At 33.6% G+C, this 13715-nt stretch overlaps 1 protein-coding gene across 11 annotated transcripts in view; it reads right to left on the minus strand.

Moving 5' to 3' along the window:
- Nucleotides 1-13715, minus strand: part of GOLGB1 (golgin B1) — a 76363-nt gene that overhangs the window by 39501 nt on the left and 23147 nt on the right. For all 11 annotated transcript variants that reach the window (XM_070796794.1, XM_019953178.2, XM_019953099.2 and 8 more), the window contains 3 exons: nucleotides 12780-13182; nucleotides 11615-11730; nucleotides 691-805 (listed from right to left, as the gene is read on the minus strand). In XM_070796794.1, the coding sequence (XP_070652895.1) occupies nucleotides 691-805; nucleotides 11615-11730; nucleotides 12780-13182 (634 nt within the window). The remainder of the gene's footprint in view (nucleotides 1-690; nucleotides 806-11614; nucleotides 11731-12779; nucleotides 13183-13715) is intronic.

The following is a 13715-nucleotide window of genomic DNA, read 5'->3' on the forward strand; positions in this document are numbered from 1 at the left end:
GCGCTAAATTTAGTTCAATCCAACAAAACTTTATTCAGCAGTCACTCATTTGCTAGGTACTATTCTAGTTTCTGGTAAAGGGTAAAGCAAAAGATGAAAAAAAAAAAAAATGACCCCTGCCCTTGAAAATGAATTTTAGAAGCACAAAAATCATTAATCCAACTTTGGGAGATTAGGACCAACTTCTCAAAAAGTTAATGCCCTCATTGAGGCCTGAAAGATGAGTTCAAGAAATAGCCAGGCTAGAGAAAAAGGATAAGGTTCTAAGCAGTCTATAGCATGAGCAAAAAACAAAATGGTTTCTACCTCTAAATCTTTACTTATACTGATCTCTGTTACCTCATCCCACAAATTTGTTACTGGAAAAGTTCTTTCTCTATTTTACCTATTTAAAAAGTCATTGTCTTATTAAGGTCCTATTCGAGCCATACATCTGAGACGATTCCTTGGCCACTCCAAAATGAATATAATACAGATCTCCTGCAGCATTTAAAGCCCATACTGCAAAATGTTATACTTATGTAAACACTGGCATTGTGTTCAAATTGTTTAATGTGTATTCATCCTAACTTCAATAACTATCAGCTGTGCTAAGATCTTTAATATCATTGAATCTACATGTTATACATATACAGTTTTAAAAGTTGTTGGTTAAGAGGTCAGAGAATTATGGTTTTCATTTATACGTACCATTCTCAGCTTTCAGCTCCTCCAGCTCTACAGAATTAAGGAGCAAGGCTCCTTTTTCATTCTCTAGTTCTACCACTCTCTTCTGCAAAAAGGCAATACTCTCTTCAGTGACTGCCTAAATTGTAGAAAGACAACAAATTAATGATTCTCCAGTGCAAAACTCTCATACTAATGTCCAGACAGCCTCTGGCATTTTTGTGTTCTATAAGTTCTCCAGCCTTGAAAATACTTTAAAAATAGCATCTACTTATCTGCCTAGGTAATCTTTAAAGCAATGCTTTTCATCTGAAGATAGAAAGATGAAACCTTTCACACAAATTTCTAGTTCACTGGCTTCTGAATTTAAGACCAAAGCCTGGATTTTCCAAGTCTATTACACACGAAAGAAAATTTTCAGAATTCAAAAAATTAAAAGCACATTATGAGTTCTGGAAAAACTTCAAGTAATCTAGTATGTGTGTAAATGGAGTCTTCAAAGGAAGAGAGAGGTCAGAAAAAATATTGGACTAATTAATGGCAGAAAAATTTCCAGATTGAAGCAAACTATAAACACAGATTTAAAAGGCAAATTCCAAGCACAAGAAACGTGAAGAAAACTATGTGAAGGCACATTATAACCAAAGTGTTCAAAACCAGTGATAAAATCCTAAAAGCAATCTGGAAATAAAAAAAAAGAGACAAAAATGACAGTAGATTTCTTACCAAGAAACAAAATGCAAGAAAAAAGAGTGCAGTAATAGCCTTAAAGTATCAAAAGAAAAAAACCGATCAATATAAAATTCTACAGTTAGCTTTTAGATTAAAAACAACAGAGTGATAAAGATTTCTTCAAATACACAAGAGCTATAAGAAGCCCTTACCAGCAGACTTGTGTGCTCAAGAGGGCACACACACACAGTAAAGGAAGTCCTTTGGGCAGAAGGAAAATGACACAAGATGGAAATAAGAAACTACACCAGAGTTTGGCAAAGTTTAGAGCCTTCTACCTGTTTCTGCAAATAAAGTTATGGCCTAAAGGCCTACAATATTTATCATTTGACTCCTTACAGAGACTGCCAATTCTGGATCTACCCTAAAGAAAAGCACCAGAAATGGTAACTGTAATGGTAATTAAAATTTATTTTCTTATCATTTGAATCTCCTGAAAGATAACTGACTAAACAAAAATAAAAATTTTTGTTTATAACATGTTATATTTTTTTGTTTTTGTTTTTTTGTTTATAACATATGCATAAGTAAAATAATAACTAAGTCCCCAAAATGAAGAAATACAAGTATACAATTGTAAGGTTTTTATTCTATACATGAAGCAGCACAATATTATATGCAGGTTAACTGTGATTAAAATGCAACTATAATCCCTAATGGGCTTCCCAGGTTATAAAGAACCTGCCTGCCAATGCAGGTAGACATAAGAGATGTGGGTTCAATCCTTGGGTTGGGAAGATCCCCTGGAGGAGGTCATAGCAATCCACTCTAGTACTCTTGCCTAGAGAATCCCATAGACAGAGGAGCCTGGAGGGCTACAGACTGTAGAGTCGCAAAGAGTTGGACATGACTGAAGCGACTAAGCAATAGCAGCATAATCCCTAATGCAGTCACTATTATAACAAAATAAAGAATTATAGCTAATAAGCTGAAAAGTGAGAAAAACAGAATCGTAAAAAATATTCAATCAATTTTTTTAAAGGAAGGAAAAGTAAAAAAGTAAAAGGCAAAAAGTTGGAAAAATGGAAAACAAATAGCAAGGTGAGAGACTTAAAATGGTATCAATGGCAACATTAAAGAAAATGGTCTGAACACTCCAAGTAAAGGGCAGAGGTTGACAGATTGGATAAGAAGTAGATTCAAACTCTACGCTTCATATAAGCTTTAAATATAAAGACAAAAATAAGTTAAAGAGTGAAAAAAGATACACCATGCTAATATTCCTCAAAAAAGTAGAATAACTATATTAATATCAGACAAAAGTACATTTCACAGCAAAGAATGTTACCAAGGATAAAGAAGATCATTTCATAATATCGATGGGTCACTTGATAATCAAGAAGACATAAACATCCTAAATGTTTACGCCCCCAATAACACAGCTTGAAAATATATGATGCAAACATTGATAGAACTGTAAATAAATCCACAACTATGACATTTCAATACTCCTTTCAATAATTGGGAAAACAAACAGGCAGAAAAGCAGCAAAAATATAGTACTAACTTCACATGATCGACATTTATAAAACATTCAAGCCAACAACAGCAGACTATTTTCAAGTACATATGCAACATTAACCAAAATAAACAATATTCTGGGCCATAAAACAAGTCTCGATCAATTCTAAGAGTCAAGTCATATAAAGTATGTGCTCTGACCACAATAGAATTAAAATAAAAATCAATAACAGAAAGACCTCTAGATGTATCACCCCCAAATATTTAGAAACTAAGTAACCCAGGGGGCAAAGAAGAAATTAAAAGGGAAATTAGTATCTTTGACTGAGTGAAGATGAAAATACAACCAAATTTGTGGGATGCTACTACAGTAGATTTTAGGGGGGAATTTTTAATGCAAAATGCCTATATTAGAAACAAGAAAGGTCTCAAAGTAATGGCCTTGGCTTTCACCTTAAGAAGCTAAGAAATGCGGAAATCAAGTCTAAAGTAAACAGAAGAAAGGAAATAATGAAGATCAAAGGAGAAATCAATAAAACAGAAAATAGAGAACAAGACAGAATCAATGAAGTTAAAGCTGGTTTTGAGATTACTAAAAATTAATAAACCTCTGGACAGTCTTACCTGTGTAAGAAAGAAAACACAAATTACTGATATCAGAAATGGAAGAGGTAATGTCACTACAGATTCTATATATGCTAAAAGAATAATTAGAGACTACTATGAATAACTTTTTGCCTATAAATTTGACACTTAATATGGACAAATCTCCTCAAAGATATTAAAATACCAAAGCTCACTCCAGAACAAACAGATAACCTAAACAGCCAAATAGTTATGAAACAAACAGAATCTATACAGACAAATGCTTCCACAAAGAAAACTTCAAGACTAGACAGCTTCATTGATGAATTTTCACAAAACATTTAAGGAAAAAATAACACCAAGTCTATACAAAATCATTCCAAAGAAGTGAAAAGGAAAGAATACTTCCCAATTTATTCTAAAAGGCCAGGTTTACACAGAGAGCAAACCCAGGAAAAGATATTACAGAAAATTACAGACAGACAAATATTCATCATAAACACAGATGTAAAACTTTAAAGCAAAATTTTAGCAACTGAATCCAAGAAAGTATAAGGATAATACATAACTACCAGGTGAGATTTATCCCCAGAACTCTCAAACACTGCTGATAGGGATAGAAAATGGTAATAACCACTTTGGAAAACTGTCTGGCAATGTCTGTCTTAAAATCTCTCATATGATACAGACACTTCACTTCTAGGTATTTACTGAGAGTAAAGAAAGCACGGGTCCAAACAAAGATTTATAAAAGAATATCCATAGAAGCTTTATTTGAAACAGTCCAAAACTTTCAATAATCCAAATCTGCCCATCAACAAGTAAACAGATAACCAAACTGTGATATATACAATATTCTCAACAATACAAAGGAATGAACTCTTGGTGCATACAATAGGATAAATACCAGAATAAGTATGCTGAGTGAGGAGTCAAGGAAAAAAAGCACATAAAATTTATTAAAAATTCTAAAAAATACAAACTAAAATGACAGAAAGAAGATCAGTGGTTACTTGATTGGTGGGAGATGTAAGAGAAAAATTAAAAGGGATCATGAGAAACTTTGGGGGTGATGAATATGTTCATTTTCTTAATAGTGTGATGGCTTCATACATCAACACTTATTAAGTTTTAGACTTTAAAAGTATGCAGATTATCATATGTCAATTATACCTATAATACAGCTGTTTAAAAGGAAAGTAAGTCAATATATAAGTAAAAATAAAATTCAAAAAACTTTATCAAATAGAAGAAGACAGGAATAGAAAACAGAAGGAAAAAAAAGCCCAAGATGGCATAAATGAAAGACAAATCATTCATATCAGTAATTATACTGAATCAACTCAACACTCCAATGACAAAGCAAAGCTTATGGGAAGAAGCAAAAAAGCAAAACTTAACAATATATTATATGCTGAGGATGAGAGGGTTGGAAGGTAACCTGATAACTGAGATGAGATGCTAGACTTTTGGTGTTAAAGATGGAAGAACAACCAGAAACCATGGGATGTAAGAAATACAGCCCTAGTCACTGGAAAAAGTAAGTACATTAATTCTTCCCTAAAGCCTCCTTTGCAGCCCAACCGACATTGTGATTTCTGGCCAGTGAAACTGATTTTGGGTTTCCGATCTCTCGAACTTAAGGAATCTCATAACCTTCTGTATACAAGAAGAAATAACCATTTCTTCTGAAGAAATACAATCATTTCAATCAAGAAATAGAAATCAAAATACCAGCCAAGCCACAAGAGAAGGGCATGTGACTTTGTCAGCCAACTCAAGTCATCCTACTCCTGGCTCCAGAATTGAGTTGAAAAAGCCTCCAGGTAGTTTTCCCCATAGAAGGCTCCAGACTTTGCAGAGAAAATAGCCATCTCCATCATTCATTCCCTCTCCAAATCTCTGAAACACAGAATTGAAAAGAACTCCAGAATTTTATGCCTCCTTCTTTGTTCTTTCTCTGGAATCCTTGGCCATTCCAGATCTTCCAAGGACTTCCATTACTATGTTGAATTACTATGTTGAAGAGTAGTGGTAAGAGTAGGCACCTTTGTCTTGTTTCTGATCTAAGAGGAAAATCTTTCAGCCTTTCACCATTGAACCTGATTGTTAGCTCTGGACTTGTCATATATGGCCTTTATTACATTGAGATACATTTGTCTATGTTTAATTTGTTAAGAACTTATTCAGAACAGATATTAAATTTTGTCAAATGTTAAAAAAATTAGTCTAGTTTTAACAACTAGACAAAAATCAGTCAAAACAAAGATAACCTAAATAATGCTATGATTTAAATGATGTTTATACAATATTATATTGTATAGCTTCCCTGGTAGCTCTGATGGTAAAGAATCTGCCTGCAATGCAGGAGACTCAGCATCAATCTTTGGGTTGAGAAGATCCCCAGAAGGGAATGACAACCCACTCCAGTGTTCTTGCCTGGAAAATCCCATGAACAGAGGAGCCCGGCAGGCTGCAGTCTATGGGATCGCAGAGTCAGACATGACTGAAGTGACTTGGAACACATACAAACACACACAAGCTATATTCACCAAGACAGACCATAAGCAGTGTCAGAAAACAAGTCTCTATAAATTTCAAAGAACTGAAATAATATAGAACATGTTATCTGATCATAATGAAATTAAATTAGAAAGCAATAATAATAACAATAAGACATCTATAAATAAAACCAAATATCTGGATAATTAAACAACACACTTCTAAATAATCCATGATCAAAGATGAAATCACAAGGAGAATTCGAAAATGCTTCAAAAACTGAATGATACAAACACAACATATCAAACCATGTGCTTAAAAGGGAACTGTATCCTTTAAATGTTTAAATGAGAAAAGATCTGAAGTGTTTGATATAAAGTTATACCTTAAGAAGGTAGAAAAAGAAAAGTAAAACCAAATAAACAGAAAGAAATACCAAGGATCAAAAAACAATAAAAGTGAAAACAGACCAGTAACAAAGAAACATAACAAGGTTAAAAGTTGGTTCTTTGGAAAAAAAAAAAAGTTGGTTCTTTGACAATATTGTTTTAAAAAGTCAATTTCTAGTTTAGTCTGATCAAGAAAATGAAGCACAAATCAAACAGTAGAAATTTGCAGTTAGAAGATGAACAAGTTTCGAAGATCTAATGCCCAGCATTCTGATTATAATTAACAATAATGTGTTACATATTTCAAAGTTGCTAAGAGACTAGATCTTAAATGTTTTCACCACAGAAAAGAACTGATAATTATGTATCATGGTGGAGGTATTCACTAATGCTATGGTGGTAACTCTGTTGAAAGATATACATGTATCAAATCAACAAGTTGGATACCTTAAATTTCTACAATGTTATATGTTAATTATATCTTAATCTAAAAAAACAGTAATAGGGATTGGGGTAGAGGTGGGTATCACTACAGAGGGTATACAAGCATTAAAAAGATAAAAAGAGAATACTGCAACCAACAGTATAACAAAAATTTGACATTTTCAATGAAATAGATAAAAACAAAACAAAAATCCAACTGGTACAAGATGAAAAAGAAAATCTTATTAGTCTCATATCTGCAGAAGAAATTCATTGTCAATTCCAGACCCAGATGGTTTCCATGGTGAATTCTTTCAAACTCTTGAGAAATAATACCCATTTTACAAAAACTCCCAGAAAATAGAAGGGAACATTTGCCAACCTGTGTTTTTGATGCCATATTAACTCTAATACCAAAATCTGACAAAGCACTACAAAACAGAGGAAAACCTTCATGACTAAAACCCTTTATAAGTACATATAGAAAAATGCTCCACAAAATAGTATTAAATCAAATTCAGTAATAAATAAAAAGTGTAATATTTTATGACCAAGTCAGGTTTATCCTAACAATACTAGGTTGGTTTAATATTCAAAAATTAAAGTACTATACTACATTAACAGAATAAAGAAGAAAACCCATGTGGTCATTTCAATAAATGCAGATAAGGCATTTGGCAAAATCTAATATCAATTTTTACCAAACTAGGAATTGAGGGGAACAACCTCAATCTGATAAAGAACATTCATGGAAGACTTAAGGCTAGCACCACAGCTGATGGTAAGATATGGGATACTTTCCCCTAAGATCAGGAAAAATGCCAGAAGGCCCAATATTACCACTTTTATTAAACAATGTTGTGAATGTCCTAGCCATTGAATGAAAAAGAAATAAAGGCATAAAGATTAGAAAGGGGTAAACTTGTCTTAATTTGCAGATGACATGACTGTTTATGCAGGAAATCCTAAGGAATCTACAAAGAGTCCAGAACTAATACAATAAATATCAAGTTCACATAAGCAAAATTCAATTGTATACTTACATACAAGCAACAAACAATTGGAAAATGAAAAGAGAATAAATTTCATCTACAACACCATTAAAAAATATGAACTATTTCAGAATAAATTCTAAAACATGCATAACTCCTCCAAACCAGTGCTGAGAGACATTAAAGATGCTCAATAGCATACATTATTAGAGAAATGCAAATCAAAACTACAATGAGGTATCATCTCACAGTGGTCAGAATGGCAATTATCAAAGTCTACAAACAATAAATGCTGGAGAGGGTGCAGAGAGAAGGGAACCCACTTACACTGTTTGTGGGAATGCAAATTGATATAGCCACTATGGAGAACAGTATGGAGAGTCCTTAAAAAACTAGGAGTAAAACTACCAGATGACCCAGCAGTCCCACGACTGAGATTATATTCTGAGGAAACCATAACTGAAAAAGACACATACCCCTATGTTCATAGCAGTACTAGTTACAATAGCTAGGACATGAAAGCAACCTGGATGTCCATAGACAGATGAATGGATAAGGAAGTTGTGGTACATATACACAATGGAATATTACTAGTCTGCTATAAAAAGGAACATGTTTGAGTCAGTTCTAATGAGGTGGATGAACCTACAGCCTATTATAAGGAGTGTAGTAAGTCAAAGAAAAAGACAAATACTGTATATTAACGCAAATATATAGAATCTAGAAGGACAGTACTGATAAGCCTACTTGCAGGGCAGCAAAGGAGACACACACATCTAGAACAGACTTTTGGACACAGTGGAGGAAGGAGAGGGCAGCATGATTTGAGAGAATGGCATTGAAACATACACATCACCATATGTAAAGCAGCCAGTGGGAGTTTGCTGTATGATGCAGGGAACCCAAAGCCGGTGTTCTGTGAAAACCTAGAGGGGTGGGAAGGGCAGAGAGGTGGGAGAGGGCTACAAAAGGGAGGGAACAGATGTATACCTATGGCTGATTAATGTTGCTGAATGGCAAAAACAATCACAACATTGTAAATATTCAACAATTAAAAATAAAATTTAAATTAAAAAAAATAAAGATCTTAGTAAGTGAAGAGAGATACTATACTCCTGGATTGAAAAGTTCAGTAGTATTAAGATGTCAGTTCTCTCTAAACTGATTTATAGATTTGACACAATGCTAATTCAAAATCCCATCCAGTTTTTTTTCAAATAGAATTTGAGAAAGTTGACTGTACAATTTCTGTGGAAATGTAAAGCACCTGGAATAATCAAAGCAATCTTAAAAAGAAGAACAAAGTCAGAGGATTTATACTACTTGATTCAAAATTACAGTAATGAAAACAATGTGATACAGGCATAAGAAATGACAGATCAATAGAACAGAAAGCTCATAAATTTGCTTTCAACAAAGTTACCAAAGCAATCTAATGGGGAAAGTAAAGTATTTCTAAGAAATGGTGCTGAAACAACTGGATATCCATATAGGAAAAAAAAATCAACCTTGATTCTTTATCTTACACCACATACAAAATTTGAGGTTCAGAGACTTAACTCTGAAAACTAGAACTATATGGCTTATGGAAGAAAATATAAGAGAGTATGTTCAGACATAAATAAGTATGTTCATAACTTACAGTTAAGCAAAGATTTCACAGACAGGACATAGAAAATTATAACCAGAAGAAAAAAAACTGATAAATAATAGACTTTATCAAAATTGCAAATGACTGCTAATTAAAGGGCATCATGAAGAAAACAAGTAAAAAGCAAGCCACAGCATGGGAGAAAATATTCACCAAACATGCCTGATAATAAATTGGCATTTAGGGTGCATAAAGAATTACTACAACTTGACAAATAGGTAAAAAAAAAAATCTCAATTTTCAAAATGAGGAAATAACTTGAAAAGATACTTCACCAAAACAAGAAATACAAATGTCCAAGAATCTCAGAAGAACATGTTCAACATCATTTGTCATCAGAGAAAAGCAAATTGAAATTCCAACGACCTACCAATACATACCCATTAGAATGACTAAAATTTTTAAATTGACAATACAAAATCTTAGAGAAGATGTAGAGCCATTGGAACTCTCATATATATTAGGCAAGAAGGTTCTCAGTGGTAAAGAATTCACCTGCCAATGCAGGAGACACGGGTTCGATTCCTGGGTTGGGAAGATTCCCTCGAAGAAGAAACAGCAAACCACACCAGCATTTTTGCTGGGAAAAACCCCATGGACAGAAGAGCCTAGCTGAGCAGGCTACAGTCCATGGGATCGCAGAGTTGGACACAACTGAGCACACACATAAATATTATAATCACTTTGGCAAAAGATCCAGCATTTCCCTATAAAGCTAAATGCATTCCTACTCTATGGCCCAGAGATTCCTCAACTACCACTTGACGAAGATGAATGAAAACATATGTCCACACAAATACTTGTACAAGAATGTCTACAGCAGCTTAATTCATAACAGCCAAAGCCAAGTATCTATCAAAAGGAAATTATAGCACAATCATGCAAAAAGAAAATGCTACGTTCATAAAATGAAATACTTCTCAGCAAAGAATCAATTATGATATATGCAATAACATAAATGAACCTCAAAATATGCTGAGTGAAAGAAGCTTTATACAAAAGAATACAAATATATGATTATATTAATAGGCTATAAAACATGGAAAATTAATCTAAGGTGAAAAAACAGAACACTGGTTCATCTCTGGAGGAGAGTAATGGGGTTGATTGCAAAAGGGTACTGTTTAAGGTGATATGTCTTGATAGGGATTTGAGTAATGCATTTGAAAGAACTCAATGAATGGCACATTTAATACTTGTACATTTTGTGTTTTATAAATCATGCTTCAAAGAAAAAGAACTATACATAAATATTAAAATCTACTCAAGTGCTGAAATATTTAGAGAAAAATATACTAATGTCTACAACTTACTGTGAAACATAAAAAATTCAGATGAATTGGCAGATGAATAAATGCAAATATAGTAAATATTGATAAAATCTATGTGGTAGGTATGCAAGTGTTCACTATAAAATTCTTTGAATGTTTTCGAGTTGCTGAAAAATGTCTTAACAAAACATAAGAGCAAAAAGTTGAGAATGGGAGAATAGAAGAGACTGGAAAGCCTAGATGGCAAAAACCAGGAAACAAACATTTTTGTCAGTGTAAAGTACTGCCCAGGGACTGCGGTACTCTGCTGACCATTGTATCTGTCAGTTTGGAAGGGTATAATCTTATAATGGAGATGAATTAAGCTAGTTATCCCAGCTTGACACTAGCTAACTAAGTCATCAAACTAACTTTCCTTGCTCTGATATTCAAGCTTAATAAGCAGCTTCTGGCAATTAAAACATAGCTTCCCAGAGATTTTTAAAGAAGGCAGTTTAAATAGGCAATTAAACTTTTTACCATTGGCTGATTAATGTGAGCATTATGATTTTAACCAAAGACTTAAGTTTGGTTGGACTAAATTGTATACTGAAAAACTGATCAAATCTCAGCCTACCAAAAGCAAAATTGTACTCCTGACTGGGAAAACTGATTATAAGATTAAAATTAATGACTTATCTCTAATACAACATATTAAGACTTTAAAATTAGAAAATCTTCTGAGGTCATGGTGTTCACTATCTATTTTTTCCTCATTATTCATTTTGGGACACTTTTCAGGATTCCTTTCAAATGGAATTACCTCCAAAAAAAAAGGATTTTATCAGGCAGAAAAGACAGAAGGCTTATACTGCTTTCTGGAATAAATTCTATTAGAACACCCAAGTACACATACAGCAAAGACAAACAGATCTTATTCATAAAAAGTACACACGTAATTACCTGTGTGCCCTCATGAGAAACATCTGGCGAACAAGTCTGAGATGCTATTTCATGTTTTAGCAACGTTGGCTTATTTAGAAATTGGTTAATTTCTTCAGATTTTTGCTGGAGTTGATCTACAGAAAAGAAAATCAGTAGGTTGAAATGATCTTTGGCTTACATCCAAAACTTAATGAGTTATTATCTTCCAAGGGTAGACCATATGCTGTTTATTCTGGTTCAATTATCTTAATTAAAATACAATGCCAGCATATTTCACGTGACAACATTTTTATAAACTGTTTAATTACTCTCAAGGACCAAAGGACAGCTCAGTAAGCCTCCTTCATAGGCAAAATAAAACAGGTCTAGGTATATTTTTAAAAAGTCATTTTTCCTTTCTCCCTTGAAAATGCCCTACATGTTTTTTATTTTTTTTAGTCTCCACATAAGCATTAAAAATCCTACTGAGATTCTATCGCACAGTTTTGAACATCAGCATGGTTCAGTTAAGAGAACAGCATGCTCAGGTAACACACTGTCCCCACATAATGCCCTGCAAGGCTTTTTGGTTAATGTTCAGCTTTCTTCAACACAGATCTTCAATTTAATGTTTTCTAAAATCTTTCCTGTATGCCAATCTATTAGAATTAAACTAAATCAGAATCATGTATTATTAATACTTTAATAATAACATATTTAAAAAATAAGTTTTCCTTAAATCTCCTTAAAGGATAAAAATTTTCTTTAAAAAGAAATTTTCACCTATAAGAAAAGCATTCAGATCCATCTTTAGAAGTAAGGCTGACTCCATATAATTTAGTCTCCCTACCTTTGCAACTAGATTTGGCTTGAGTTTTTCACAAACTAATTCAAATCCTACTCATTTCAGTTAATGAACCCTTTAGACCACAGTCATGCATCACATAGCATATTTTAAAATTTGACACATTACTATCAATAGTTTTTAGTACTATAATGATAATTATAATATTAGGTCAGGTTATAACTTCAGTTAGAGATGGGAGAAATGCAACAAAGGGTTCAGAAAAGACACCTTTCTTAATCCTTCTATAGATTCCTTGGTTTAACAAGCAAATGATGTCATTAAGAGATATCTGAAATTTTAAAGTAGGAGCTACTGAGGTGCTACACAAGTGGGCTTCAAAAGCACTCAGATACTGACCTTCCAGCTGCTGAATGACCTGGGCTGAATGAGCTGCCTGTTCATTTTTATCTTGCAGAAGTTTTGAATTTTGATCCTTGAGGGCATCACAGGCAGACTGCAGCTCTTGCTCAGATTTTCGAAGGCTCAAAATGTGAGAGGTCTTCTCTTCCATTTCTGCATTATGCTTCTGTTCCAAAGCACTGTGCCGGGACTGCAGTTCAGCCTGGGCTTGACCTGCTTGTTCAAGCTGTTCCAGAAGATGATGCATTTCTTCCTGCAGGTTATGGAAAGATAGTTTTCTCTCTGCCACTTCTAGTTCCATCTTTTCCATCAGAACCTTGGACTCTTGTCTTTCTGTTTCTATAGTGTTCCTTAAAGTGCTCAGCTCAGCTTCCATCTGTTGTAATTGCTGACAGAGAATCTAAGGGAAAAAAAAGCCTCATGAACCATAAATTCATTCTTGCATTTCAATAAGCATAGTGAAGAGCCCTTTCTAGGTGAAGCCTGGGCCTAGACACTCAGGACCAAACTTCCAATTGCATAAAAGTCCTCTGTTGCTTCTTGATACTTTTGACAATAGTGTGTGTGTGTGTGTGTGTGTGTGTGTGTGTATGTATATATATACAGTGTCATTATTTTTTCACATGCATATCTCCCAATACAAAATTAGTTCAATAAGTGAATGGACTTTGCCTGTTTTATCATTGTTCTCCAGCACCTAGCATAATATATGGCATACTAAGTACCTGGTACTCAATAAATACTGAATAAATGAATGAATAAATGGATCCAGTCCATGCTCTCAAGGAACTCAGCGTTTAGTGGGAGCATCACACTTAAACAGATCAGTATAATACAAAATATTAGAGGCCAAAAGAGATACTTACAAGGTATTAAAAGAAACAGACAAGGGAAATTTACCATAAAGTCACACATATGTAAATATTTCTACAG

The sequence above is a fragment of the Bos indicus genome, chromosome 1, assembly GCF_029378745.1.
Source record: "Bos indicus isolate NIAB-ARS_2022 breed Sahiwal x Tharparkar chromosome 1, NIAB-ARS_B.indTharparkar_mat_pri_1.0, whole genome shotgun sequence".
Classification (NCBI taxonomy): domain Eukaryota; kingdom Metazoa; phylum Chordata; class Mammalia; order Artiodactyla; family Bovidae; genus Bos; species Bos indicus.